Consider the following 26,310-nt stretch of genomic DNA (forward strand, 5'->3'; position numbering starts at 1 on the left):
AGGGTCCTGGGATAGAGCCCCCACATCAGGCTCCCTGATCAGCAGTCTGTTTCTCTTTTCTCTCTCTTTCTGCCTCTCCCCTGCTCATGCTCTCTCTCAAATAAATAAAAATAAAAATCTTAAAAAAAAAAAAAAAGAGAGTCATTCCAGTCAAAAATGCTTAGGAAGGAGTGCACAGTCTAGAGACAGGTCACTCAACTGAATCATTTACAGTGTAGCCCTCAAAGCTGTTTGGACTTGGAATGCCTTTTAAGTTCTAGTTAAGTATTTCCTTCAAGGTGCCTGAGTGGCTCAGTCGGTTAAGCGTCTGCCTTCAGCTCAGGTCTTGATCCCAGGGTCCTGGGATGGAGCCCACACATCGGGTTCCCTGCTCAGCGGGAAGCCTACTTCTTTTCTCCCCACCTGTGCTCTCTCTCACTATCTGTGTCTTTCTCTTTTAAATAAATAAGATAAATTTTAAAATCTTAAAAAAAAGTATTTCCTCCAAATTCCTTTGAATTAAACCAGTTTCATATTATTTAATTCATTCATCTATCCATTTATTCAATATCCTTAATGAACTCACAGTACTGTACAAAGAAGCCAAAAAAATTAAAATCATGTTGAGAAAAAAAATACACATACACAAACAAATGCAAAGCAGAATGTGAACAATATGATTTAAAGTTGTGTTAAAAGATTAAAGTGAGGCATATTAAAATGTTTAGGCGTTTATTTGAGCAAAAATTGGTTTTTTAAAAAAAACATTTATTTATTTAAGTAATCTCTACACCCAATGTGAGACTTGAACTCATGACTCTGAGATCAGGGTCACAGACTCCTCCCACTGAGCCAGCCAGGAACCTTTCAGCAAAAACCTATTTGAAACAGACAGCACCAAACCATAAATGGTTACAAGTGCTATGCAAGGGCTGGGGAGAGACTTAGAAAAGGTGGAAACAAAGCAAGGAACTCATTGATTGGCTACAGCCTTAAAGCCTCGTTGGCTCTTTGTGCATCCTTGTCCTTGGTTACAACTCTGTAAACTTGAGGCATTTACAGGCTTAGATTTTTGGTTTGCTTATTGTGGGTTCATTACAGCCACCTCAATCTAATGTTCTCCTTGTTTAATTAAATGTAACAGTTGAATACAGAAACTCATAGGAAATGTGGAGGGAGGGCCTAGCAAATGTTAAGTGCTTAGTAAATGTGGGCTTAATGAATGAATGTAAGATTAGAGTAAGCTAGTCAGAGCGAGTTTCTTGGAGTGAGAGAGAAGTAATGCGCAGGCCTGAGGAGCAAAGGTCAGCCTGGCAGAGCAAGTGACATTAGCAATGCCCTGTGGCAAAAAGAAAAAATAAAATAAAAGGCAGGATGTAGGGTTTCAACAGATTGGTTTGGTTGGAACAAAAGGGTTAGCTGGTGGGCGGAAAGGAAGAGTGTGAAGTTTGATAAGGTATGGTACATTCTGATACAAACCAAGCTGTCATAACAAATGAAAACATTTGTAACACCCTAAGTATAACAGTCTTGTTCTCAGAACTCTGACTACCTTTCTTGAAATGTATTGATAGTAAAACATTAGTTCTACAAGACCAAGCCACTTAAATAAGTAATATTTTGTGAATAGACTGAAGGGAACTGCCATCAAGATGATAAAGCAAGGGGTGCCTGGGGGGCTCAGTCTGTTAAACGTCCGACTCTTGATTTCAGCTCAGGTCATGATCTCAGGATCGTGAGACTGAACCCCACATTGGGCTCCATGCCCAGTGTGGGGCCTCCTTAAGATTCCCTCACTCCCTCTGTCCATCTTCTCCCTCCCAACCTCTCCTCTAAAAGAAATTAAAGAAAAAAAAGATGATAAAGCAAAATATAATGGTATAGGCAGTGTCATGGATGGAAAACATTTAGAGATTATCTATTTTAATCCAACCCCTATTTTACCGGAAGAAAGAGGTCAAGGATCCAGGACGCAGAGTGGGGTCCTATCTAAAGTACTGACTATGCCAGGCTAAGATGCTTCCTCACTTGTCGACAGTTGCTGGAATCTTTACTGTTGACAACTCTACCTGAATGGCTTGATTATTTTACTTGAAGATCAGTATGAAAAATGTGAAACATAAAATCAGAGGAAGGAAAAGATAAAGACACCATACATGGAAAATGCTGAAATCTAAGGGTGGAAAGTTTAGATGTGGATTAGGGCAAATACCTGAGGGAAATGAGACGACAGATCAAAAGACATTCCAGCTGAAAAACTAATAGTATTTTTTTAGAGTAATTACCTGAATAAGGAGGTAAGAATAAGAATAGTAGGGGCGCCTGGCTGGCTCAGTCAGAAGAGCATGCAACTCTTGATCTCAGAGTGGTGAGTTTGAGCACCTGTCAGGTATAGAGATTACTTAAATAAAAATTAAAAAAAATAAGAATAGTAAAACAAAACATCTCCACATATGAACTTGAGCAGCATTAGATTTGATGGTGAACTGTAGAAGTTATTCAGTTTTTCAGGTAGAGAGGTGATAGCATTAAAATAGATTTCATCATTAAAGATTACACTTATCATGATGAGTACGGCGTGACATGTGGAATTGTTGAATCACTATGATGTACGTCTGAAACTCATAGAACACTGTTAACTACACTGGACAAAATGAAAAACTTAAATAAAATGTTTATTTATTTATTATTATTATTATTTTTAAGGATTTTATTCATTTATTTGAGGGAGAGACAGAAAGAGAGAGCACAGCGGGGAGGAGAGGGAGAAGCAGACTCCCTGCTGAGCAGGGAGCCTGATGTGGGGCTCAATTCCAGGACCCTGGGATCATTCCCTGAGCCGAAGGCAGACGCTCAACCGAGCCATCCAGGCACCCCGAAATAAAATGTTTAATAACAAAAAATACATTTCATCAAAAAAGTAATTCTTTAAAAACTATTTCTCTGCAAGATGAAAAAGTTCTGGACATTGGCTGTGCAAGAACGTGAATATAAGTGACTACTGAAGGTACAGTAAAAAGTAGTTCAGACGGTTAATTTCATTTTTAAAGAACAAAAAGTGTCCATATATATTTTTAAATGAATTCTTTTCATTAATTTAAACTTTTGCTCCATCTACTTTGGAGCTCCGTCAGCTTTTCATGTTGGAGGAATGCAGATCCACTCAGGTCACCTCAAGTAATGGGAAGTCTCGCTATTTTAAGGATACACGTGACTATAAAGGAGATAAGAATATCGTAGGAACCTAAGAATAGCAGTATGATCGGGCTTCAATGGGGAAGGAAAACGAACTGGGAAGTAGACAAAGCCCCCGCGCATCCAGAGCCCGGGTTGACTTGTCACTCTCGGGGGCAGCGGGAATGTAGTATTCCCCAACCATAGGGTGTCACCATGCCTCCGTCTCTGTGACTACCGGCTGACTACCTCATTTAGCTATGGTTTCTGCTTACTCATAATTCCAGCTTACTCATAGTCTTTCTGTAACTGACTGTCAGCTTCTCTCCCCACATTCAACAGACTGATTTTCTCTGTATATCTCACTTCAAATTCTTGCAAGGAAAAAAAAAAATGGAAACCTGACTAGCCTCACTCAGAGTTCAACTTCTGTGGGCATCAGAATCCCCTAGAGAGCTTGTTAAACCACAACGCGTTGAGCCTCATTCCCAGTGTTTCTGATTGAGTAGTCGGGGGCAGGGCCTGAGAACGTGCATTGCTAACAGAATCCCGAGTAGTGCTGACTACAAGGATCTGGGGACCACTCCTGAGAGCCACGGGCATGGTTATTCAGCCTTTTTTTCTGTTTGGACAGAGCAGCTGGGGCTCTACTTCATGTCACCGACCCTGTACTTCCCAACTGACTCCCAGGCTCATATATGGAGATTTTTAAAAACTTCCTTTTCTGGGGCGCCTGGGTGGCTCAGTTGTTAAGCGTCTGCTTTCAGCTCAGGGCGTGATCCCAGGGTCATGGGATCGGGCCCTGCATCAGGCACATTGCTCCGCCGGGAGCCTGCCTCTTCCTCTCCCACTCCCCCTGCTTGTGTTCCCTCTCTTGCTGGCTGTCTCTCTGTCAAATAAATAAATAAAATCTTAAAAAACAAAAAACAAAGAAAACTTCCTTTTCTTCTTGGCCTCCTCATGTAGGCAGTCTCCTGGGTCCTACTGCTCTACACCTGGACTGTCTCTGACCCCTTTTCCCTTCCTCCGTCACTGCCCCAATCCAGGGTCTCATCTCCCAGTACCCAAATAGCTACAGAAAAGCTGCCTCTTCCAAGCCACCCAGACCCACATGCCAGATTACCTACCCCGAAAGCCCTTAGATGCTGTGTCCATTGGCTCACTTTGCCCATCTTATTAACCTAAACACTGTAACACCTTTAAACTTTGTGCTCTTAAGTCAATGATATTTATTTATGTATTTATTTATTTTAAAAGATTTTATTTATTTGACAGAGAGAGCGAGCACAAGGAGGGGGAGTGGCAGGCAGAGGGAGAGGAAGAAGCAGGCTCCCCTCTGAGCAGGGAGTCCAACGTGAGGGGCTCGATCCCAGGACCCTGAGATCATGGCCTGAGCTGAAGGCAGATGCTTAATCGACTGAGTCACCCAGGCGCCCTAAGTCAATAATAAATGCTTGTTTTCCCACACTGATATTTCCTTTCCATCATGACCTCTTGCCCTTTCCCTACACCAGTATTTCTCAAACTTCTCCCAAAAATGCCTCTAACTGCAGAGAAAATATAAAGGGTGAGGAGGAGGGTATCCTTAGGGATTGTACCCCTTAAAAGCTTTTAAATCTTCCTCTCCCCACTTTGGAGAAAATTCTTGGTAGACTCCTGTTATCATTAAAAAGTTAGGCAGATTTTGCAACCTCTTACATCTATTTTTATTTTATTTTTCCACCTATTTTCACATTAAAGGAAGCCTTTAGTTATTTGTCCGGGAGCCAAATGGATGCTTTGGGAACATCTTGGGTTTGTCAGGACCTTCACATGGCATACCTGTGTCCTGGTTTGAGGAGAACCCCTGTAGACCACCTGGTCTGTCTGCCCTCCCTGTCTGTTTCATTTCATCAAGAGTTTCCAGAAGTGCCACACTGCTACCAAATTAAGTATAAACGGCTTTCTTCTGAATTCAAACCCCTCCAAAAAATGATCATTCAAATCTCATTTCTGATACTAAGTTACTTTTTTTGCAAATTGAAATATTTTAGTTAGGTTCTCAACATTTCATTAAGTCTGGCTATCGGCAAATGGCTTACTTCCGTAGTCATCTAGCGTGGTGGTTCTCAAAGTGTGTTCCCCAGACCAGAAGAATCAGCGTCATCTGGGAACTTGTTAGAAATGCATATATTCTGTTCTGTCCTACAACAGACTGGCTGAATCAGGAATTCTGGGTGTGACGCTAGCAATCTGCATTTTAACGAGCCCACCAGGTGATTCTGATGCAGGTGGGGACCACTGGTCTAGCATTTAGTTTTCAGATCTAAAACAGAGTAAAATGCAGATTAAAAAGAAAGAAGAACTTAATGGACTATGAACTATTATTTAAGAGAAAATTATTCTCTTTCTTTTTAAATTTTATTTTTAAGTAATCCCTACACCCAACACGGGACCTGAACTTACAACCCCCTCGATCAAGAGTTCATGTTCCACCAACAGAACCAGCCAGGCACCCCTGTTAATTTTTAAGACAAATGTTAATACTCACCCCCCTCCTCACTCTCAGCTCCTCGCTCTCCACTAAAGACTTTTTTTTTTTTTTACTAGAGTTCTGCTACTAAATATACTTGAGTATATTTACATACATACAGGCTCTTCTCAATTTAGAAAATGTGTCCTAGAGGAAGAGCCAATTAAACAATTTGAAATTCATTTGTCTCCTCCTAGTGGCAGGCTTTTTAAATATTGAGACTGACACCCTATTTATGTTTCTTAAAAATTATCTGATTTTTTCCCTAAGATTTCTCTTATTAACTACAATTAAAATCAATTGGCCCTCTCCACCAAATTCCATAGATTCTTCTCTATTCGCTCTAACTGTGGCGGCAGAAAATCATGAAATTTGTCTCCAACATGGCTCTTTTTAAAATGACTTATAAATTTTCCCTGATTTTGTTACTTCTTAGCAGTAGAATCTCACTACTTAGACCACTTCGAAATTCATTTTTTTTCCTTTACAGGACTGAAGGACACCAGGTCACTATCCTTTATTCTTCTCACTATCACCCCTTTCTTGCAATGCCCCAGGAACCACACAAGATCTTCAAAGTACTGGGACAGCCACTGCCACCAAATCTCTTTTCAGTTAGCACTTTGAGCCCTTAAGCTTCCAGGCTATAACTGACCTAGGGTGTGAAAAATTTTTTTGACTCTTCAACAAGACAAGGTTTGATTTTTTTCCCCAAAGGGTTTTATTGATGTGGCAGGATAATTTATGGAGATACTAATACCCCACATGTCCCCCTTTAACCCTTCCAAGCAGGTAGCCAGGCCATTTGTATTCCATTGTCTTGGGGTGTCTGAAGAATGGAAAGCTGAAGCTACTTGAACACCGTGCCTTTTCCTGTCCATTGTTAGAGTCTGAGCTCACTGAAGAAATTATGCTAGATGTCGGAGAGGGAAGGGGGAGGCGGTGCCTTTATTTACAACTGGAGGCTGGGAAGGAGCATAAACTGGTATGTCCTCAATCCCCTCCCAGATCCCTGGACAGGTTCCAAGATCTATGATCTGCTTAGAAAGGCTGGAGCTTTAAACACCGAGGTTCCCAAACCCAGCAGGGATTCCCATGCTCTGGGAAACTGTCCCTGCATTTCAAGGATCTGTATGGCTTCAACCATGGGAATTTCAGTGGTAACCCATGTGGGCTGGAGACTGGAAAATCCTCTCCAAGTACTGTGTAAGATCTGGGAATGTAAAGGAGAGAAAACTGACAGAGATTAAATTTCCCTGCCATCCTGTTAAATATTAACAGTTAAATACTTTGAACATCACTCTTGATAATAATTACCTCTTGAGACTGTTGTAAGGCTAAAGTGGATTCAGTCAAAACATGCTGACACTTGACCCTTACCAACTCCTCCCTGCCCCCTCCAGCATGGATCCTTAGCCATCTTTTTGGATCCAGGGCCAAATTACATTTCTGCTCTACAGCTGCCATAGTATTTGGCCCTCATCTGGCCTTCAAAGATTTTTTTTTTGATCACTTAAGCAATTTCTCTTCCCTGTTCAGTTTCAAACTAGCAGCTTCTGTTGTTGTTGTTTTAATAACAGCTATATTAGGATATAATAAACATAACATAAAATGGACTATTTTAAAGTACAACTCAGTGGTTTTTAGTATATTCAGAGTTGTGCAACCATCACCACTAATGCCTGAATATTTTCATCACCCCCAAAATAAACCACACATCCAGTTGCAGTCATTCCCCTTCCCCCGCCCCCCACCCGGGGCCCTGGCAACTACTAATCAAACTTTTCTTTCTATAGACTCACTTAACAGGAAATCTCATAAATGTAATCATTCAATATGTGGCTTTCTGTGTCTACCTTCTTGGTATAATGCTTTCAGTTTCACCCATGTTGTAGCATGTATCTTTACGTCATTCCTTCTTATTGGCAAATAAGATTCCACATATAGATCTGCCAGATTTGGTTTATTATTTCTATTTTTTTTTTTTAAGCAATCTCTACACCTAAGGTGGGGCCCAAGCTCACTACCCCAAGGTCAAGAGTTGGATGGGATGTTCTAACTTTACCAACTCAGCCAGCCAGGCGCCTCTATTGCTTCTATTTTTAAGTAAAGATAATTTAGTCTTTTAAAACTGGCATCTGGGACTTATTATCTTTTTTAGGATTGAGAATAGAAGGTTTATTTTTATTTATTATTATTATTTTTTTAACGTAAGCTCTATGCCCAACATGGGGCTTGAACTACATGACCCCAAGATCAAGAGTCACATGCTCTACAACTAAGCCAGCCAGGTACCCTGAGAATAGAAAGTATTAAGAATGGGCTCCAGGGGCACCTGGGTGGCACAGCGGTTAAGCGTCTGCCTTCGGCTCAGGGCATGATCCCGGCGTTACGGGATCGAGCCCCACATCAGGCTCCTCCGCTATGAGCCTGCTTCTTCCTCTCCCACTCCCCCTGCTTGTGTTCCCCTCTCTCGCTGGCTGTCTCTATCTCTGTCGAATAAATAAATAAAATCTTAAAAAAAAAAAAAAAAGAATGGGCTCCAGGGGCACCTGGCTGTCTCAGTTGATAGAGTATGTGACTCTTGATCTCAGGATTGTAAGGTCGAGCCCCATGTTGGATGTAGATATTAGTGAAAAAAAAAATCTTAGGAGAAAAAAAGAATGGACTCCATTTAGAAACCACTGAAATGCCTCTCAAAGGCATTTTGGGAAGGCAAAAGGCTTCTTTTTCTCCCTCTTTCAAAATTGATTGCTGATGGGGTATTCTGCCCAACAACTACCTGTTTTCTATCCAAGATGTTTCAACCTTTAAGCTAATTTTGAGAGGGCATGAGCTCTAGGTATGAAGCCGATGCTATGTCTCCTTTCCTCCCAAGGGAATGGTTTTCTAGTTTGTGTGCTACATTTTAATATTAAAATGACTTTAGAGACTGTGTATACGCATGTTTTTGTAAATACATAGAGTATCTCTGAAAGGACATGTAAGAAACTGGTAAAATTGGTTGTCTTTGGGAAGGGGATGTATAGTAAACAGTAATAACCTTGACTAGATGTATGAGGCTTATTTGAAAGGGACTTCTTTTTTTAAAATTTTTATAAGATTTTGTTTATTTATTGGTCAGAGAGAGAGACAGAGAGCACAAGCAGGGGGAGTGGCAGGCAGAGGGAGAGGGAGAATCAGACTCCCCACTCATCAGGGAGCCCAGACGCAGGGCGTGATCTCAGAACCCTGAGATCATGACCTGAGCCGAAGGCAGACGCTTAACAGACTGAGCCACCCTGAAAGGGACTTCTTAAATTGTAACACTGACCTTGCAAAACACATATTCTTGAGGTGCCTTGGTGTCTCAGAGGCTCAGACAGTTAAGTGTCTGCCTTTGGCTCAGGTCAGGATCTCAGGGTTCTGAGATCACGCCCTGCGTCTGGCTCTCTGCTGAGTGGGGAGTCTGATGCTCCCTCTCCCTCTGCCTGCCACTCCCCCTGCTTGTGCTGTCAAATAAATTAATAAAATCTTCTAAAAAAACCCCATATACACACATACTCTCATTCCTCAAGCCTTTGTGACTGCTGTTCCCTTAGCTTGGATTGCCCTTCTCCTCTTTATCTTCCCTTTTACTCCAATAAAATCTGACAGCTTGTGTAATTTTTCAATTTACAAAGCACTTTGAGATACATGATCTAATCTTCAAATGCAAAATATACAGTAATTATAAATATCTTTATCTTCATTTAGTAAATAAGAACACTGAGGCTTAGAAAGTGTAGCAGGCTTTCCCTGCAATTACTGCATTTCAGAGCTAGAATTCAAATCTACAACTACTAACAGGTTAAGTGCTCTATCTTTTCTTTCTTTTTTTTCTTTTTTTTAAAGATTTTATTCATTTATTCGACAGAGACAGAGACAGCCAGCGAGAGAGGGAACACAAGCAGGGGGAGTGGGAGAGGAAGAAGCAGGCTCATAGCAGAGGAGCCCGATGTGGGGCTCGATCCCATAACGCGGGGATCACGCCCTGAGCCGAAGGCAGACGCTTAACCGCTGTGCCACCCAGGCGCCCCTCTATCTTTTCTTTTTTTAAGCAATGAAATCCTATTTCTTTAATGGGGCAACTGGGTAAACATGTACCAAGATGCTTACTAAAGTGCTGTGTAATATTTTTAAAAAATATTTTAAGTAATCTCTACACCCAATGTGGAGCTCCAACTTAAAACCCTGAGATCAAGAGTTGAATGCTCTACCAACTGAGCCAGCCAGGCCACGCAAGCGTTGTGAAATAAATAATATTACACAATAAATACTACGCAGTTACTAAAAATTATGATGTAGATCTGTATTTACCATGGAAAACCTGGAAAAACATCCATGACAATGTATACAGCGAGAAAAGCAAGTTAAAAAGAGGTACACATTTAACACTTAAAAAAAATCGTTTATGTGTAGAAAGAAGCTGGAAGGATATACGTGAAAGTGTTTTTTAAAAACCAATACTCTAAAATTTTGTATATTACCACTAATAGATAAAACGCATTAAATGCTTAATCTGTGCCAAATGCTGGGCTAAATCTATTTTACATGTATTGTGTCATTTAATCCTCACAATAACCAACTTGCCTAGGACCTTGCTGCTAAAAATGCAGCTGACCAGGACAAGTATCAGACCCCAAAGCTCACGCTCTTTGGAGCTAGATCATCCTGTCTCATATACAAAGATCATGTATTTTATAATCAGAGAAACCCACGAGTTTAAGAAAATTCGGTTCAAAACTCCACTTCCCCAGGTCTCTGAATTCCCCTAACAAAGGTGGTTTTACAGCACCTACGGCAATCTCATTAGCATATAGTTGGTTAGGTCCCTCTCTCTACCTCTCTTAGCTCTCAGGCTGGCAGGCCTGAAACCCAAGCCCACTGTGAGCGCTTCTTACGTGTGACATTGAAATGTCACATTAACTCGACTCAAGGAGAACTTGAATTGAGTAGTGCTCGCACGATATTAAGAATTTCTTTTCAAGAAATGCTGAGTCGGGCCAAAGCGAGGCCTCTTCGTTTCCCTCTCACATAGCGGTCTCCTTGTTTGCACCCTCTTATCCTCTCTCCCTCCCCAGCCCTCTCCCCCAACCCGGGCCGGTAGCCTGAGGGTGTCCTCGGTCGCCTGCCTGCGCTGGCAGGCCGCCACCAGAGCCGCACTCCAGCTCTCGGGAAAGGAACAAGGAGGAGGCCTGGAGCGGACTTCCACGTGGGCACCGGGGCGGCCATCTCGCGTCCTGGCAGGAGCGGTCTGCGGGGCCAGATCAACAGCCAGACAAGGGGAGCTGCTGCCCGTACTCAAGATGGCGGCCGTGGAGGGCGTGGCCAGCGACTCGGAGGTTCCGAAACGGTGAGGAATCATGGCGGCGACCGAGGAGCGGATCCGAGAGGATGGAGAAGAGGAAGAAGAGGAAGCAGTAAGTGGCACAGCTGCGGCCTCCGCGGCGGGGGCGGCGTGTGGGGCAGCGAGTCGGGATGCGGCTGGCGGGAGGGAGAGCTCCGGGCACGCGGACCCGGGAGCGCCGGCCTCGGCCCTAGCAGCCACACCGTAGTTGGAATGGGGAAGTAGAGGAAGTTACCTTAGGCAACGTTGCTTGCTTCCTTTCGTTGAAAGCAGGACCTAGTGTTCACAAAGGTTGTATTCGCTGCAGTGGGAATTTTTGGCTTCGCTTGTTAACTGCCTCTTCCTGCACACTCCTGTGCTAGCATGTTAACTCCTCTTTCTTCCACCAGGAGCAGTTGGTTCTGGTGGAATTGTCCGGAATTATTGATTCAGACTTTCTATCAAAATGTGAAAATAAATGCAAGATTTTGGTGAGTCTTCTAGAATTGGGGGATTTCTGTAGATTTTCTTACATTTAAACAAGAATGAATAGTGCAGTACGTATCCCCAAAGATCTGTTCCTCGTTACAAAGCACTGAATTCTAAGGACAATCATAGAAAAGTACAGAGGGGCTATGGGAGAAAATGCCATACTCTGCAGAGTGTCTGAATGTGTGCCTGGGGAGAGTTAAAAATTTAGAGGAGGTAGCATTTTGTTATCAACCTATATATTTAGAAAAAAATACATTGTTTTAGATAGTGAGCGGGGAGAGAAAACAGTGAAGACAGGCTCTTCAGATATGAGCACAGATTAACTGGAGAAGGGAGGAAAGATGCCTACTAAGAAAAGACTTTAAAAACCTCACACTCTCCTGTTGACTTGAGTTGTGGTGTCATGTTACCATCTGTTTTATCACTTTAAAATCTTTGAGCTACTATTGACAAGACTTTTTCTGTTCTTACCTTAACTTGAAGAGGATGTTGATTGAAATACTGCCGGCTATTTGGATATGAATGAAGTATTCTTCAGATTTTAACTGCTGTGATCAGAGCATTTTTAGCTCTTACCTTGTACTTGCTAGGACAAGCTCCAGAGGTTCCCCAGTTTCAGAGATCACTCTCCTTGGTGGCAAGGTTACATATTGAAGGCTCTTTCTTTTTTTGGTTTTATTTTATTTTATTATTTTTATTTTTAAAGATTTTATTTATTTATTTGACAGAGATAGAGACAGCCAGCGAGAGAGGGAACACAAGCAGGGGGAGCGGGAGAGGAAGAAGCAGGCTCATAGCGGAGGAGCCTGATGTGGGGCTCGATCCCATAACGCTGGGATCACGCCCTGAGCCGAAGGCAGACGCTCAACCGCTGTGCCACCCAGGCGCCCCTTTTTTTGGTTTTAATTGAGATATAATTGACATATGACATTATATTTCAGGTGAACAACATAATGATATAATAGTTGTATTTACTGGGAAACAATCACCACATTAAGTCTAGTTAACATCCATCACTACATAGTTACAATTTTTTTCTTGTAATGAGTATTTTTTTCCATTAAGTAAGCTCCTTGCCCAACATGGGGCTTGAACTCACAACCCTAAGATCAAGAGTTGCATGCTCTACATAAAGACAGCTAGCCGGGCACCCTGTTATAACAACTTTTAAGATGTTACTCTCTCAGCAACTGTTAAGTGTACACTATGGTATTATTAAGTAGATTAATGCTGTACATTACATCCTCAGGACTTATTTATGTTATAACTGAAAGTTTGTATCTTTTGACTACCTTCACCCATTTCACCCAACCCCCCAAGGCTTTTTTGTTTTTTATAAAGGGAGAAGGAGAGGGGGAGGAGAGGCAGAAGGAGAGGGAGAGAGAGAATTCTAAGCAGACTCCATGGCCAGCACAGAGCGCGAGGTAGGACTAGATCTCATGACCCACCCTGAGCCAAAATCAAGAGTTGGATGCACTTAACCAACTGAGCCACCCAGGAGGCCCTGCAAGGCTTTTTCTAATGATGATTTTTTAATGATCCTGTATTCTGTTGCAGGGAATTGACACTGAGAGGCCCATTCTGCAAGTGGACAACTATGTCTTTGCTGGAGAGTATGAAGGTAGGAGGATGTCAGATAGATGAAACTCCTTTTTTTATATGCGTTTCAGAGAAAGTTACTGTTATTTGTCAACAAGTTGCCTTCACTTTTTCTGCAGATACTCTTGGCACCTGTGCTATATTTGAAGAAAATGTTGAACATGGTAAGTGCTTATATTGTTGACTCAAATCTTTTTACTGTGAAATATTGCAGAGTTACTTTTGTACAGTAAATATTAAAATTAAACATCTCATGTGCCCATTTTCTAGCTATATCAAATCTTACCATTTTGCCAGATAGTTAAAAAACATTCCAGATACATTCGAAGCCTCGTGTATACCCCTCTTGGATACCCCTCGTGTATACTCCCTTTCTCTGTCTTGATAATTACTCTCCTGAATTTGATGTTTTCCTTTCCTATACCTCATTTTGTATTACATATATATGTATCCACAAACAATGAGTAGCATTTTTCGGTATACTTTCAAACTTGATACAAATTACAGCAAATTGTATATCTTTCTTTCAGGTAGGGATAGGTTTTGAGATTTATACATGTTGGAATGTATAATTCTATTTTCCCTGTTGCTAAGTATTCTATTTGTGACCATACCACAGTGTATTCTCCAGTTACTGAACATGTTGATTGCTTTCATTTTTATCAGTAATTATTAGTAACAATGAAAATTTATTGAATGCCTTCTATATGTCAGGCATTGTTCTAAATGCTACATGTGTTAACTCATTTAATCCTCATCACAAGTCTGTGATACCATTGTTGTCTTCATTTTATATTTGAAGAAGCCGAACCACAGAGAGGTAAATAACGTTCCCAAGTTCGTACACGAGAGACAGAGTCCGGATTTGAACCCAGGTGGTCTGGTCCAGAGCCCATGATCTGAACTATGCTTTTAACTCACTGCAGAAATGTGGCCATGAGTATTTTGTGTCTCCTTGTGCATGTATGCAAAAATGTCGCTAAGACATACACTTAGGAATGGAATTACTAGATTGCTGAGTGTGTTTAGCCATATGAAGTGACCAATTTCAACTGAACATGGACAGTTTCATTTGGCTCAACCTAATAGGTAGTGGTATGATCTTTTCTAAAGAGTGGTGTCAGTGATGTGGGGAAGTTTTCAGTGTGCTTCACACCTCCGGCTCAGAGCCTTATCCTCCCTCCTGCCTGTGCCCACAGTTTCCTATAAAGCTGTAACCCCAGGCAGCAGGTTGGCCGCAGGTTTTTTTCTCAGCCTTTTTTCATGATTGAGAATGTCATCGCTCCAGTCTCTGGCTTCAGGTGGTAAGTCTGACTTTGGTGCTTCATTTCGAGTAGTAGAATTTGAGACCTCATTACCCTGTAAGGCCACATTCCTGGTCCCACGTCCCTCCTTCAGGGCCGGAGCCTAGCAGGCTGATAGCTTTAATTTCACTCTCAGCTTTGTGCTTCGGTCCTCTGGAGATGTTTATTGTTTTGGGGTCCAGTTGTGCCTTCATTGTGACGTATTTTATCTGTCATTCTTCTGTGCTGGGAGCAGGAGGGATGAGTTAAATTTTGGACTTACTACCTTATCTCAAAGGAAGTGGTTTAGTCTCACTCTTTGAACTGGAATTATTGAGGCTTGACACAATTATTTGGTGGCATCAGCAGTAAAATACTTGAATTTGTTTTTTGTTCTAGGTGACACAGAAGGCAGTAATAAAACAGTGCTAAAATATACATGCCATACAATGAAGAAACTCAGCATGACACGAACTCTTCTGACAGAAAAGAAGGAAGGAGAAGAAAGTATAGGTTAGTTCGCTTAGTTCTCTGAAAGTAGGTGATTTACTATTGGCTTTGACAATGACACATTGCTGCCAGGACATTCCTTGTACTTTGTAGTAACAACTATGTTTTATGGAAATTGAGAATGCTCCCTGAAAAGTACCAGATATAGATTTAAAATTCATTTGAACTGTAGGGGCACCTGGGTGGCTAAGTCAGTGGAGCTTCTGACTCTTGATCTCAGCTCGGATCTTTTTTTTCTTTTTAAAGGTGTTTTTTTTTTTGGTTGTTGTTTTTTTAAAGATTTTATTTCTTTATTTGACAGAGAGAGAGTACAAGCAGGGGGAGCAGCAGGGAGAGGGAGAAGCAGGCTCCCGCTGATCAGAGAGCCCAATGTGGGGCTTGATCCAAGGACCCGGGGTCATGACCTGAGCTGAAGGCAGATGCCCAACAGACTGAGCCACCCAGGCCATCCCTCAGCTCAGGTCTTAATCTCATGGTTGAGTTTGATCCCCGTGTTGGGCTCTGCCCTGGGCATGGAGACTACTTAAAAAAAAAAAAAGGTAAAGTCAAAAATTTCATTTGGACTTTAGTGTAGCAGAGGGCACTGGTGACATATAAGAAATTTCTTATCTGCTTTGCATTGGAAACCATTGTGAGGAGCTGTCAAAGAAACTTGATAGATTTCCAACCCCTAGGGAATTCAGCAGCCATTAGCCTCCCCACCCCTTTAATTGAAACTTTTTTATAAGTGGATATGACAGGATCTGGATTCTCTAAGGTGAAACCCCGGAGGATCTCCTGGAAACTTGGCAGCAGTGGTGGCAACCTTCCCCAGGAAGCTAATAACTGGAAGAAGCTGGCTTTACATGTGGGGGAGGGACTCTGGGACCACAGTTGTTGGACCTCAGTTTCATTCTTAACATGCATCCACTGAGCCTTCTCCAATTGCTGGTCATCCCAAAGTAGAGGCTTTAGACTAGTGCTTCTTGCAGCCGTAGCAGGCACATGTTTGTGGAGAGAAACAATGAATAATCACTTGATAGTTTAAAAGCTCATTGCTCATAAATGAAGTAAGAGAAAGAAAGATAAACGATTTCACTTATATGTGGAATATATATAAAAAAAGCAAATAAACAGAAAGCAAAAGCAGATGCATAAATACAGAGAAAAAACTGGTGGCTGCCAGAGGGGAGTGAGTGGTGGGATGGACAAAATGGTTGAAGGGGAGTGGGAGATACAGGCTTCCAGCTGTACATGAGTAGGTCATATACAGTCAGTGGTGTTTTAATAGTGTTGTGTAGTGACAGATGGTAGCTATAGTTGTGGTGAGCATAGCATAATGTATAGACTTTTTTTTTTTTTTAAAGATTTTATTTATTTATTTGACAGAGATAGAGACAGCCAGAGAGAGAGGGAACACAAGCAGGGGGAGTGGGAAAGGAAGAAGCAGGCTCATAGCAGAAGAGCCTGATGTGGGGCTTGATCCCACAACGCCGGGATCACGCCCTGAGCCGAAGGCAGATGCTTAGCCGCTGTGCCACCCAGGCGCCCTAGACTTTTCAAATCACTATGTTGTACACCTGAAACTGACATCACATTGTATGTCAATTGTACTTCAATTTTTAAAAATATTTATTTATTTATTTATTAAAAGATTTTATTTATTTATTTGACAGAGAGAGCACAAGCAGGGGGAGCAGCAGACAGAGGGAGAAGCAGGCTCCCTGCTGAGCAAGGAGCCTGATGTGGGACTTGATCCCAGGACCGTGGGATCATGACCTGAGCTGAAGGCAGACACTTAACCAACTGAGCCACTCAGGCGCCCTCAATTTTTTTTTTTAAAGATTTTATTTACTCATTTGAGATAGACAGAGGACAAGCAGGGGGAGGGGCAAAGATAGGAGGAGAGGGGAAGCAGACTCCCCACTGAGTGGGGAGCATGACATGGAGCTTGAGCCCAGGACCTAGAGATCATGACCTGAGCCAAAGTCAGACACTTAACCGACTAAGCCACCCAGGCACCCCTCAAATTATACTTCAGTTTTAGAAAATTCACATAATTTGAAAAAAAAAGTCTCATTGCTCAAAGACATATTTCAAACTCCAGTAAACATGACTCTAGTGATGAATAGTTATGGCTTGATATTTATGGCTTGATTTATTGTATTTTAAGGAATAAACATTTGAAGGTACATTAATCATGTAGAAATTGATTGTACCAATTACACACAAGTACATAAAAAATCTTTGTTCCTAGCATGTGTATCCCAAAACTATCCTCCTTTTTAGCACTCTGAAAATAACAGGAAGAAAGAGGTACTTGAAGCTCTAGAAAGAACCTGAAAGGTAGATACATAGCTTAGCTATTATTTAGATATTCTTTTTCAAAGAAAAAAGTTACACAATTTCCTTTCCTGTAGTCTTTAATAATCTAATAGGCCTTTGGGAAGATTTGAGTATTTTGTTTAATCACATTAATTAGTTAGCCAACCGTTCCAAGTCTGGGTTTGGTATGTATTGCTGCATGGAAAATTACCTCTAAACTTAATGGTTTAAAAAGACAACAACAGGGGCGCCTGGGTGGCACAGCGGTTAAGCGTCTGCCTTCGGCTCAGGGCGTGATCCCGGCGTTATGGGATCGAGCCCCACATCAGGCTCCTCTGCTAGGAGCCTGCTTCTTCCTCTCCCACTCCCCCTGCTTGTGTTCCCTCTCTCGCTGGCTGTCTCTATCTCTGTCAAATAAATAAATAAAATCTTAAAAAAAAAAAAATAAAAATAAAAATAAAAAGACAACAACAAATATTTTCCACAGTTCCCGTGAATCAGGAATTTAGGGCTCAGCTTAGTCAGGCAGTTCTGGCTCGATGTCTCTCTTGATGTCACAGTCAGCATGTTGGTTGGACTACAGTGACCTGAAAATCTAACTAGAAGATGGCTCCTTCACATGCTTGGCAGGTTTGTGCCAGCTTTTAGCAGGAGGCCTCCATTCCTCGCCTCACCACAGTGCTGTTCGAGTGCCCTCCTGACATGGCAACTGGCTTCTTCCAGATCACGTGATCTGTGAGAACAAGGTAGAAGCCACAATATGTTTTATGAACCAGCCTTAGAAGTCACATTCTGTCATTTCTGCCATGTCCTATTCATTGTGGGAGGAGATGAGATGGGGGCATGAATACCAGGAAAGTGAAGACCTTTGGGGACCGTCTTGGAGGCTGGTGACCAAACATGGCAATCTGTTGCAGGCAGAACAAAATAGAAGGAGATGTGGTCCTTACCTTCTGGGAATTTGCACTCTAAAGTAAATCACATTGAAACACATGTATGAATGTGACTCAACACTCTTTTCATTCAATTAAGTATCTGGAATGTGCCACGTATCATGCTAAATAACAGAATAGGATGCAGGATGGCTTCAAGGTTTTGAACCTGGTGACTAGGTGAATGATGCTATTGCAGGGGGGAAAAATGAAAGAATTGTTGAAGCTGTTAGAGAAGGACTAATCAACTTTTGATAGAAGGAGATTTTATGGTAATAACATATGAAAAAATATGGTATCAGCTGTAAGGATGTTTCAATTAGCAGTCATACAAGAGTTCGTTTATGGTGAGGAATAGGAGCAGTTGGAAGTGTGAACAGGGGGCAGGATAAGTTGCGGTATCTTAGAGATATCTATCGGTATTTTGAAGATGACAGTAAATAGCTCAGCCTTGCTATAGAAATTAATGAGGATCCACTGAAAATATTTGAAGGGGTCATAAGGATAAAGGAAAAATGACTAACATTTTTTTAAAAGATTTTATTTATTTTAGAGAGAGTGCACACAGGGAAAGGTAGAGGGGGAGAGAAAAGGAGACGGAGAGAATCTCAAGCAGATTCCCCACTGAGCATGGAGCCTGATGCAGGGCTCAATCCCACAACCCTGAGATCATGACCTGAGCCAAAACCAAGAGTCAGACGTTTAACCTACTGAGCCACCTGGGTGCCCCCAAATTACTAGCATTATTGAAACAGTTCTTGATTATGGGGGTTCATTGACGGGTTAGGGCTGTGACTGTAAGTATGAAAAGAATAACAATTTTTTTCAAGTTTCTTTTTTTTTTTTGGAGAGGTGTCATTTCATAGTTGGATGTTCACTCAAAATGGCACTTAAGTGTTGAGTTGAAAGATGATAGGGTAGTATCATCTATAATGGAAACTGAGGAGAAAATTGTGGGGAAGTGGAAGACTTTTCTATGAGGCATGAGTTGGCAGTGAGAGCTCAGATTATCTCAGTGAGTTGGGAATTGAACTGTGGAAGAGGGGTTTGGAATAGTAACTGAAGTTGATTAGTTTTAGTGATTTTTTTTTTTTATGGTCTGAATTATTTTTTAAAACTTTTAATTGGGGGAGCACCTGGGTAGCTCAGTCGGTTTAAGCATCTGCCTTCAGGGGCGCCTGGGTGGCACAGCGGTTAAGCGTCTGCCTTCGGCTCAGGGCGTGATCCGGGCGTTGTGGGATCGAGCCCCATCAGGCTCTTCTGCTGTGAGCCTGTTTCTTCCTCTCCCACTCCCCCTGCTTGTGTTCCCTCTCTCGCTGGCTGTCTCTATCTCTGTCAANTTAAAAAAAAAAAAAAAAAAAAAGCATCTGCCTTCAGCTCAGGTCATGATCTCAGGGTCCTGGGATTGAGCCCCGAGTTGGACTCCCTGTTCAGCAAGGAGTCTGCTTCTCCCTCTCCCTTTGCCCCTCCCCCTGCTCATGTACGCTCTCTCTGTCTCTCTCTCTAATGAATAAATAAAATCTTTAAAAAAATTTTTTTAAATTGAAGTATAGTTGATACACAATATTATATTAGTTTCAGGTGTACGACATAGTGATTTGATAATTATATACATTACAAAGTGCTCACCGTAAGCGTAGTCACCATGTAGTTACTACAATATTATTGAGTGTATTTCACTTATAGTGATTTTGATGTTGCATATACTATGGGCATTCCAGAGTCTCCATGTAAGATGGAAATAATGTGATTGTTTATCAGTAGTCATGGCACCATGTTCGTTGATTTATGTTGGGGCTTTATTTTGACATGTATTCATAGGATGAAAATTTAAATTAAAGAGAGGGGCGCCTGGGTGGCTCAGTTGGTTGAGTATCTGACTCGTGAGTTCAGCTCAGGTCTTGATCTCAGTGTCGTGAGTTCAAGCCCCACATTTGGCTCCACACTGGCCATGGAGCCTACTTAAAAAAAAAAATTAAAGAGAAATATAGGTAAGTGCCTGAAATTCCTTTTCCATATTCCTTTCTTGGTTTGTCCTCCCATCCCTCACTGTCCCTCATTAGGTGGTGTGGAATGGCTGCAAATCAAGGACAATGATTTCTCCTATAGACCCAACATGATTTGTAGCTTTCTGCACGAACATGAAGATGACGACGTTGTAGCTCCAGCCTCAGATAAGTCTTTGGAGTTGGAAGAGCAAGAGATTCAAACGAAAGATAATTCAAACCTGAGTTATGAACAGGGGAAATCACTGAACTTGGAAGTAGAGAATTCTGGTCCTCTTATTGATATCCCTTCTTCTGATACAGAAGGTTATGTTTTTATGGAACCTCAAGACACTGCCTTGGAAATCACTCCTAGATGAAATGTTTCTCATTATAACTAGTAGTGAACTTTTTGGAGTTTTTATATAAAATAATTGTGTAGCTTTCAGTTCACTATTTTACTATTTTTGTTGGCTATACATGATTTTTTACTATAGCACAATTTAATATACCAGAGTCATTAAGGACCAGATATGAATTGAATTTTTAAAAATCTGGTATAAATGACTATAGGGGCCCTTTAAATTTCTTTAAATCAGAAGCTTTATTAAGGTGAGTATGTAAGTTTTTTATTGCAGCCATCACAAATTACTGCAGACTTAGTGGCTTCAAACGACACAAGTGTATTATCTTATAGTTTTGTAAGTCAGCTATCTGACATAGGCTGGGTTAAAATCCAGGTGTTGGCAGGACTTCATTCCTTTCTGGAGGTTGGGGGTTGGGGAGACTCTGTTTCTTTGTTCCTTTAGTTGTTGGCAGATTTCAATTCTTTGCCATTGAAGGATCAGTGTCCCATTTTCTTGCTGTCATTGATGGCCATTTCCAGCTTCTAGAGGCTGCCTACATTCCTTGGCTTATGGTCCTCTTCTCTTCAAAGCCAGTAAATCTCTTGCTTCTTCCATCAGCCTGTCTCTGACCCATCTTGCTAATTACCTGACCCAGTACCTGTTTTTTCTTTTTTTCTTTTGTAACAATCCCAGAATTATTCAGGTTAGCAATGTTCCCATATATGTGTAAATATGTGGCCATATGACTAAGTTCTGGCCAGCGCCATGGCATTATAAGTGTTGAGTGATGGATGCTTCTGGAAAGTTTCCTTAAACTTAAGGCATAGAGGGAGGTGGGCCAGTTCATCTTCTCTTTTATCCTGCTGGAACATGGATGTGGCGGCTAGAGCTTCAGGAGGGTGTTTGGACTGTAAAGAAACCTTGGAAACAAGCCTTGAGTGGCAGAGCAACAAGATAGAAGATTGGATCCTGATGTGATGCTGCCCTGGACTGCCAAGAATAAAGGTTAATCTTTCTTTTTCTTTCTGGTAAAATGGTTTCAAGTTTACCTTTTGGCATTGTTTCTCTGGAAATCTACTAGAGAAGGTAATAGTAGAATGTCAACTGTGATGTCAGGCAATATTGTTTGTGATTAAAAATGACCCCTTATTGGGGTGCCTGGGTGGCTTAGTTGATTAAGTGTCCCAGTCTTGATCTCAGCTCAGGTCTTGATCTCAGGGTCTTGAGTTCAAGCCCTGTGTCGGACTCTATACTGTATGCAGAGCCTACTATAAAAAAACTAAATAAATAAAGACCCCTTATTGGTAAACTGTGTCTAGACCAGGGAGACTACGACAGCTATAAATGCCCATTGGAAAACACGGACTTTGGACTTACTTAAGCACCGTGTAGTTTGTTTGTTTGTTTGTTTGTATTTTTTTTTAAAGATTTTATTTATTCGACAGAGATAGAGACAGCCAGCGAGAGAGGGAACACAAGCAGGGGGAGTGGGAGAGGAAGAAGCAGGCTCATAGCAGAAGAGCCTGATGTGGGGCTCGATCCCATAACGCCGGGATCACGCCCTGAGCTGAAGGCAGACGCTTAACCGCTGTGCCACCCAGGCACCCCTGTTTGTTTGTATTTTTAAGTAGGCTCCATGCCCAACGTGGGGCTTGAATTCACGACCCTTATATCAAGAGTCACATGGTCTACTGACTGAGCCAGTCAGGCGCTCAAGCACGGTGTTTCTTATTACAAAAATTCTTGAAAGCTACACTCATGACTATTTCAAGAGATGTTGGTTCTTGGGAAGCCTGAAGTTTCTAAGCCAGCACGGCTTCTGCACCCACCCAGATGATCTTGTCTCCTTACACCTGAACTGACACCTGGGTGCCAGAGTAAAGCCTCCTGTTGAGACAAACCTCATGCTGCTGTGCTGTTTCCAATGAAGTTAAGTGAGTCTGGTGCTGGGTTCAGTCCCATAAGGCCTGTTGGGTTCTGTGAGTGTGAATGTCCTTCCAAACCTGTGACGATTGCTGCTGTTCGGGCGGAGAAGGCACTGCAACTACCTACCTCTGGCCTTCATGTGAGAGAAGTAACTTGTCTCTTGTTTAAGTCACTCTGTAATAGTCGCACTTAATCCTATTTACTACATTACGCCATTTTGAACAATAAAGTATAAGGAAGTAGAATGGAAGATTCTTAAGATGTCTAATCTTGCTAAAGAAACTGATCTAGACTGATGTAGTTGTACCCAAAATTGAAGAGGATAATAAAGTCTTATATTCTGAAGAGAACATAATGTGTTTTAGTTCCTTACCTGTAAATGTTTGGAATTTAGTAAAATAAATCTTATTTTTCAACTATGAAATATTTTGTAAGACTAGAACTTCACGGGGCGCCTGGGTGGCACAGCGGTTAAGCCTCTGCCTTCGGCTCAGGGCGTGATCCCAGCATTCTGGGATTGAGCCCCACATCAGGCTCTTACGCTATGAGCCTGCTTCTTCCTCTCCCACTCCCCCCTGCTTGTGTTCCCTCTCTCTCGCTGGCTGTCTCTATCTCTGTCAAATAAATAAATAAAATCTTTAAAAAAAAAAAAAAGACTAGAACTTCACAAATGAATTTCTTTTCCATTGATCTGCCTTACTGACTGAGTAGAATTACTTACAAACTAATCTTGGAACTACAGTCTCTACGTAGCTGTCACAGTACTACTTCTGACACTGAATGCAGCTGTTGGCTTTTGCTTACAAATAACAATATTCTATTTAATAGGATTATTTTGTTAAGGTGCACCACAGGCAATTATCCCTTAAGGCCATTATGGAAATGTTAGAAAATCCAGGCATTTGTTCATTATGTACTACATAGTTGATCATAGCAAACTTATTGATAGCTATGGCCAGGTGAGTGAAATTACTGATGATACCATGTGGTTAGCTATTCAGTAGCAGCTGATAATTTTTTAGAATCTGTTTTCATTTTGTTCTCATACGAAACCATGCAGACTTCCTAATGTGTCAGGCTTGCATCCATTTATCTTCCAGAAATGCCATTGATTCTAAAAATGGGTTTGCTGTCTTTTATGACTTCCACCATTATTTCTTTACAGAATAAGAGAATCCTGTTTATAAAATTATCTAGAAGTACACGTTGACTCAATACAGAGTGAATATACACCTTTGTTAATGACAATATGTAGTTTGTTGATACCGCTATATATATATATATTTTTTTTTAAGATTTATTTATTTATTTTAGAGAGATTGAGAGAGTGGAGGGGAGGGGCAGAGAGAGAGTCTTTAGCAGACCACACTGAGTACGGAGCCCGATGTGGGGCGGGGCTCACTCCCACAACCCTGAGATCATGACCTGAGCTGAAACCAAGACTCAGTCGCTCAACTGACTGTGCCACCCAGGTGCCCCTATTTTTTTTTCTTTTAAAATTTTCTTTTTGGCACCTCGGTGGCTCAGTTGGTTAAGCGTCTGCCTTTGGCTCAGGTCATGATCTCAGAATCCTGGGATCAAGTCCTGTGTCAGGCTCTCTGCTCTGTGGGGAGCTTGCTTCTGCCTCTGCCTCTCTCCCTCTCACACATGAATAAATAAATAAAATCTTTAAATTTTTTTTTCTTTTTGGGGGGGTAGGAGGGACAACTGGTACTTTGTTCAGGGTTTAATGTAGCCATACTTGCATATCATGAATAAGGATGTCAGGTAGCAAAGATCCTAGTTTTCTCAAATCCAAAATAAGAGTTCTTTCACTGTCATGTCTTTACAAACTCTTATTTTCTGTTCGTATTCCATGCTCCCATTTGGTGATTGTATTAGTTTCCGATTGCTGCTGTAACAAATTACCACAAATTTAGTGGCTTAAAACACCATTAAATTTATTATAGTTCTGGAGGTCAAATTCCAAGATTAAGTCTTATGGGGTTAAAATCAAGATGTTGATAGGGTTGCATTCCATGTGGACACTGCGGGGGAGAATCCATTTTCTTGTGTTTTCTAGCTACTAGAGGTTCCCTGCATTCCTTGGCTTGAGGCCCCTTCATATTCAAAATTGGCAATGTAGGATTTTCAAATATCTCTCTCTTTTTCACCTGCTTCTGTCATCACATCTCTGATTCTTACACTCCTGTGTCCCTCAAGGTCATGGGATTCAGCATTGGGCTTCATGCTCAGCATGGAGTCTGCTTGTCCCTCTCCCTTTGCTGTCACCACTCTCTCTCAGTCTCTTTAAAATAAATAAATAAATAATTTTTTAAAAAAAAATAGAAAATAGAACTCTTAAAAAACCCACAAAAGACAGAAAAATAATGGAAGACAAAAATACCAACAAAGAACAAGGGCAACAAATATAAAACAGTAATATATATGATAGATATGAATCCAGCTATATCAACAATAATTTTGAATATCAGTGCTCTAAATGCACCAACTAAAACAGAAGATTGTCCGAGTGGATCAAGAGACAAGACCCAACTAAATGTTGTCTACATGGAAACTACTTTATATATAAAGACATATAAAGATTAAAAGTAAGTTGATGAAGAAAGATACCATTCTAACAGTAATCCAAACAGTAGGAGAGAGCCAAATTCAGACCAAGGAAAGTTATTAGGGATAAAGAGGGACATTACATATTGATAAGGTGGTCAATTATCCGAGAAGACATAACAATCATTAACATGTATGTGTCTGAGAATAGAGCATCAAAATACATGAGGCAAAAACTGATAGAATTGCAAGGAGATATAGATGAGTCCACTAATAGTTGGAGACTTCAGCAACTCTCGGAAATGGACAGATCCACTAGGCAGAAAGTCAATAAGGACATGGTTGAACTCAGCAACTCCATCAGTCAACTGGACATATGGGACATGTATAGCCTACTTCATATAACAATAGAATATACATTCTTCTTAAGCTCACATGGAACATTCATCAAAATAGACCACATTTAGGGACAAAAAACCCCTTATCAAATTTAAAAGAATAGAAATCATACAATGTCTGCTCTCAAACCACAATGAAACTAAACTAGAAATCAATAACAGAGAGCTGAAAAATTCGAAAATACTCAGATTAAACAACACACTTCTAAGTAATACAGTGCAAAAAGAACTCTCAAAAGAAACTTAAAAATATTTTGAACTAAATGAAAACACAACTTGTCAAAAGTTGTGGATACAGTGAAAGCAGCCATTAGAGGAAATGTATAGCATGGAATACATGTATTAGAAAAGAAGAAAGATCTAAAATCAATCATCTAAGCTTCCATGTTAGGAAATTAGAAAAAAAAGAGCTAATTAAATCCAAAATAGGCAGAAGAAAAAAGTAATAAAAATTAGAAGTCAATGAAATTGAAAACAGGAAATCAGTTGAGAAAATAAATGAAACCAAAAGATGATTCTTTGAAAAGATTGATGAAATTGTTAAGACTCAAGGCTAACTAATTAAAAAGAGGAGACAGATTATTAATATCAAATGAAAGAGGGGAACTTCCTCAACTTGATAAAGACTATCTACAAAAAGCCTACTGTTAACATCATATTAAGGGTGAGAAACTTGAAGCTTTTAAGGTCAGGAAAAAGGCAAAAATGTCCCCTCTCACCACTGCTTTTTTTTTTTTTTAATGATTTTTTATTATATTGTTAGTCACCATACAGTACATCCCCGGTTTCCGATGTAAAGTTCGATACTTCATTAGTTGCGTATAACACCCAGTGCACCATGCAATATGTGCCCTTCTTACTACCCATCACTGGTCTATCCCAATCCCCCACCCCCTTCCCCTCTGAGGCCCTCAGTTTGTTTCTCATAGTCCATAGTCTCTCATGTTTCATTCCCCCTTCTGATTACCCCCC

At 41.1% G+C, this 26,310-nt stretch overlaps 1 protein-coding gene across 2 annotated transcripts in view; it reads left to right on the plus strand.

Moving 5' to 3' along the window:
• Positions 1–10,954: 10,954 nt before the first annotated feature.
• Positions 10,955–26,310, plus strand: part of GTF3C6 (general transcription factor IIIC subunit 6) — a 30,494-nt gene continuing 15,138 nt past the window's right edge. Inside the window, exons 1-6 of one of the 2 annotated variants that reach the window (XR_004628082.1) lie at positions 10,955–11,106; positions 11,423–11,503; positions 13,062–13,125; positions 13,223–13,267; positions 14,786–14,899; positions 20,196–21,469. Coding sequence is in view for 1 of the 2 variants with exons in the window: in XM_002927553.4 (XP_002927599.1) it covers positions 11,050–11,106; positions 11,423–11,503; positions 13,062–13,125; positions 13,223–13,267; positions 14,786–14,899; positions 20,196–20,497 (663 nt within the window). In the remaining variant the exon portion in view is untranslated. Of the gene's footprint in view, positions 11,107–11,422; positions 11,504–13,061; positions 13,126–13,222; positions 13,268–14,785; positions 14,900–20,195; positions 21,499–26,310 lie in introns of those variants that run through there. The other variant, XM_002927553.4, reaches the window with a different exon arrangement.

This window comes from Ailuropoda melanoleuca, chromosome 10 (genome assembly GCF_002007445.2).
Source record: "Ailuropoda melanoleuca isolate Jingjing chromosome 10, ASM200744v2, whole genome shotgun sequence".
Taxonomy (NCBI): Eukaryota; Metazoa; Chordata; class Mammalia; order Carnivora; family Ursidae; genus Ailuropoda; species Ailuropoda melanoleuca.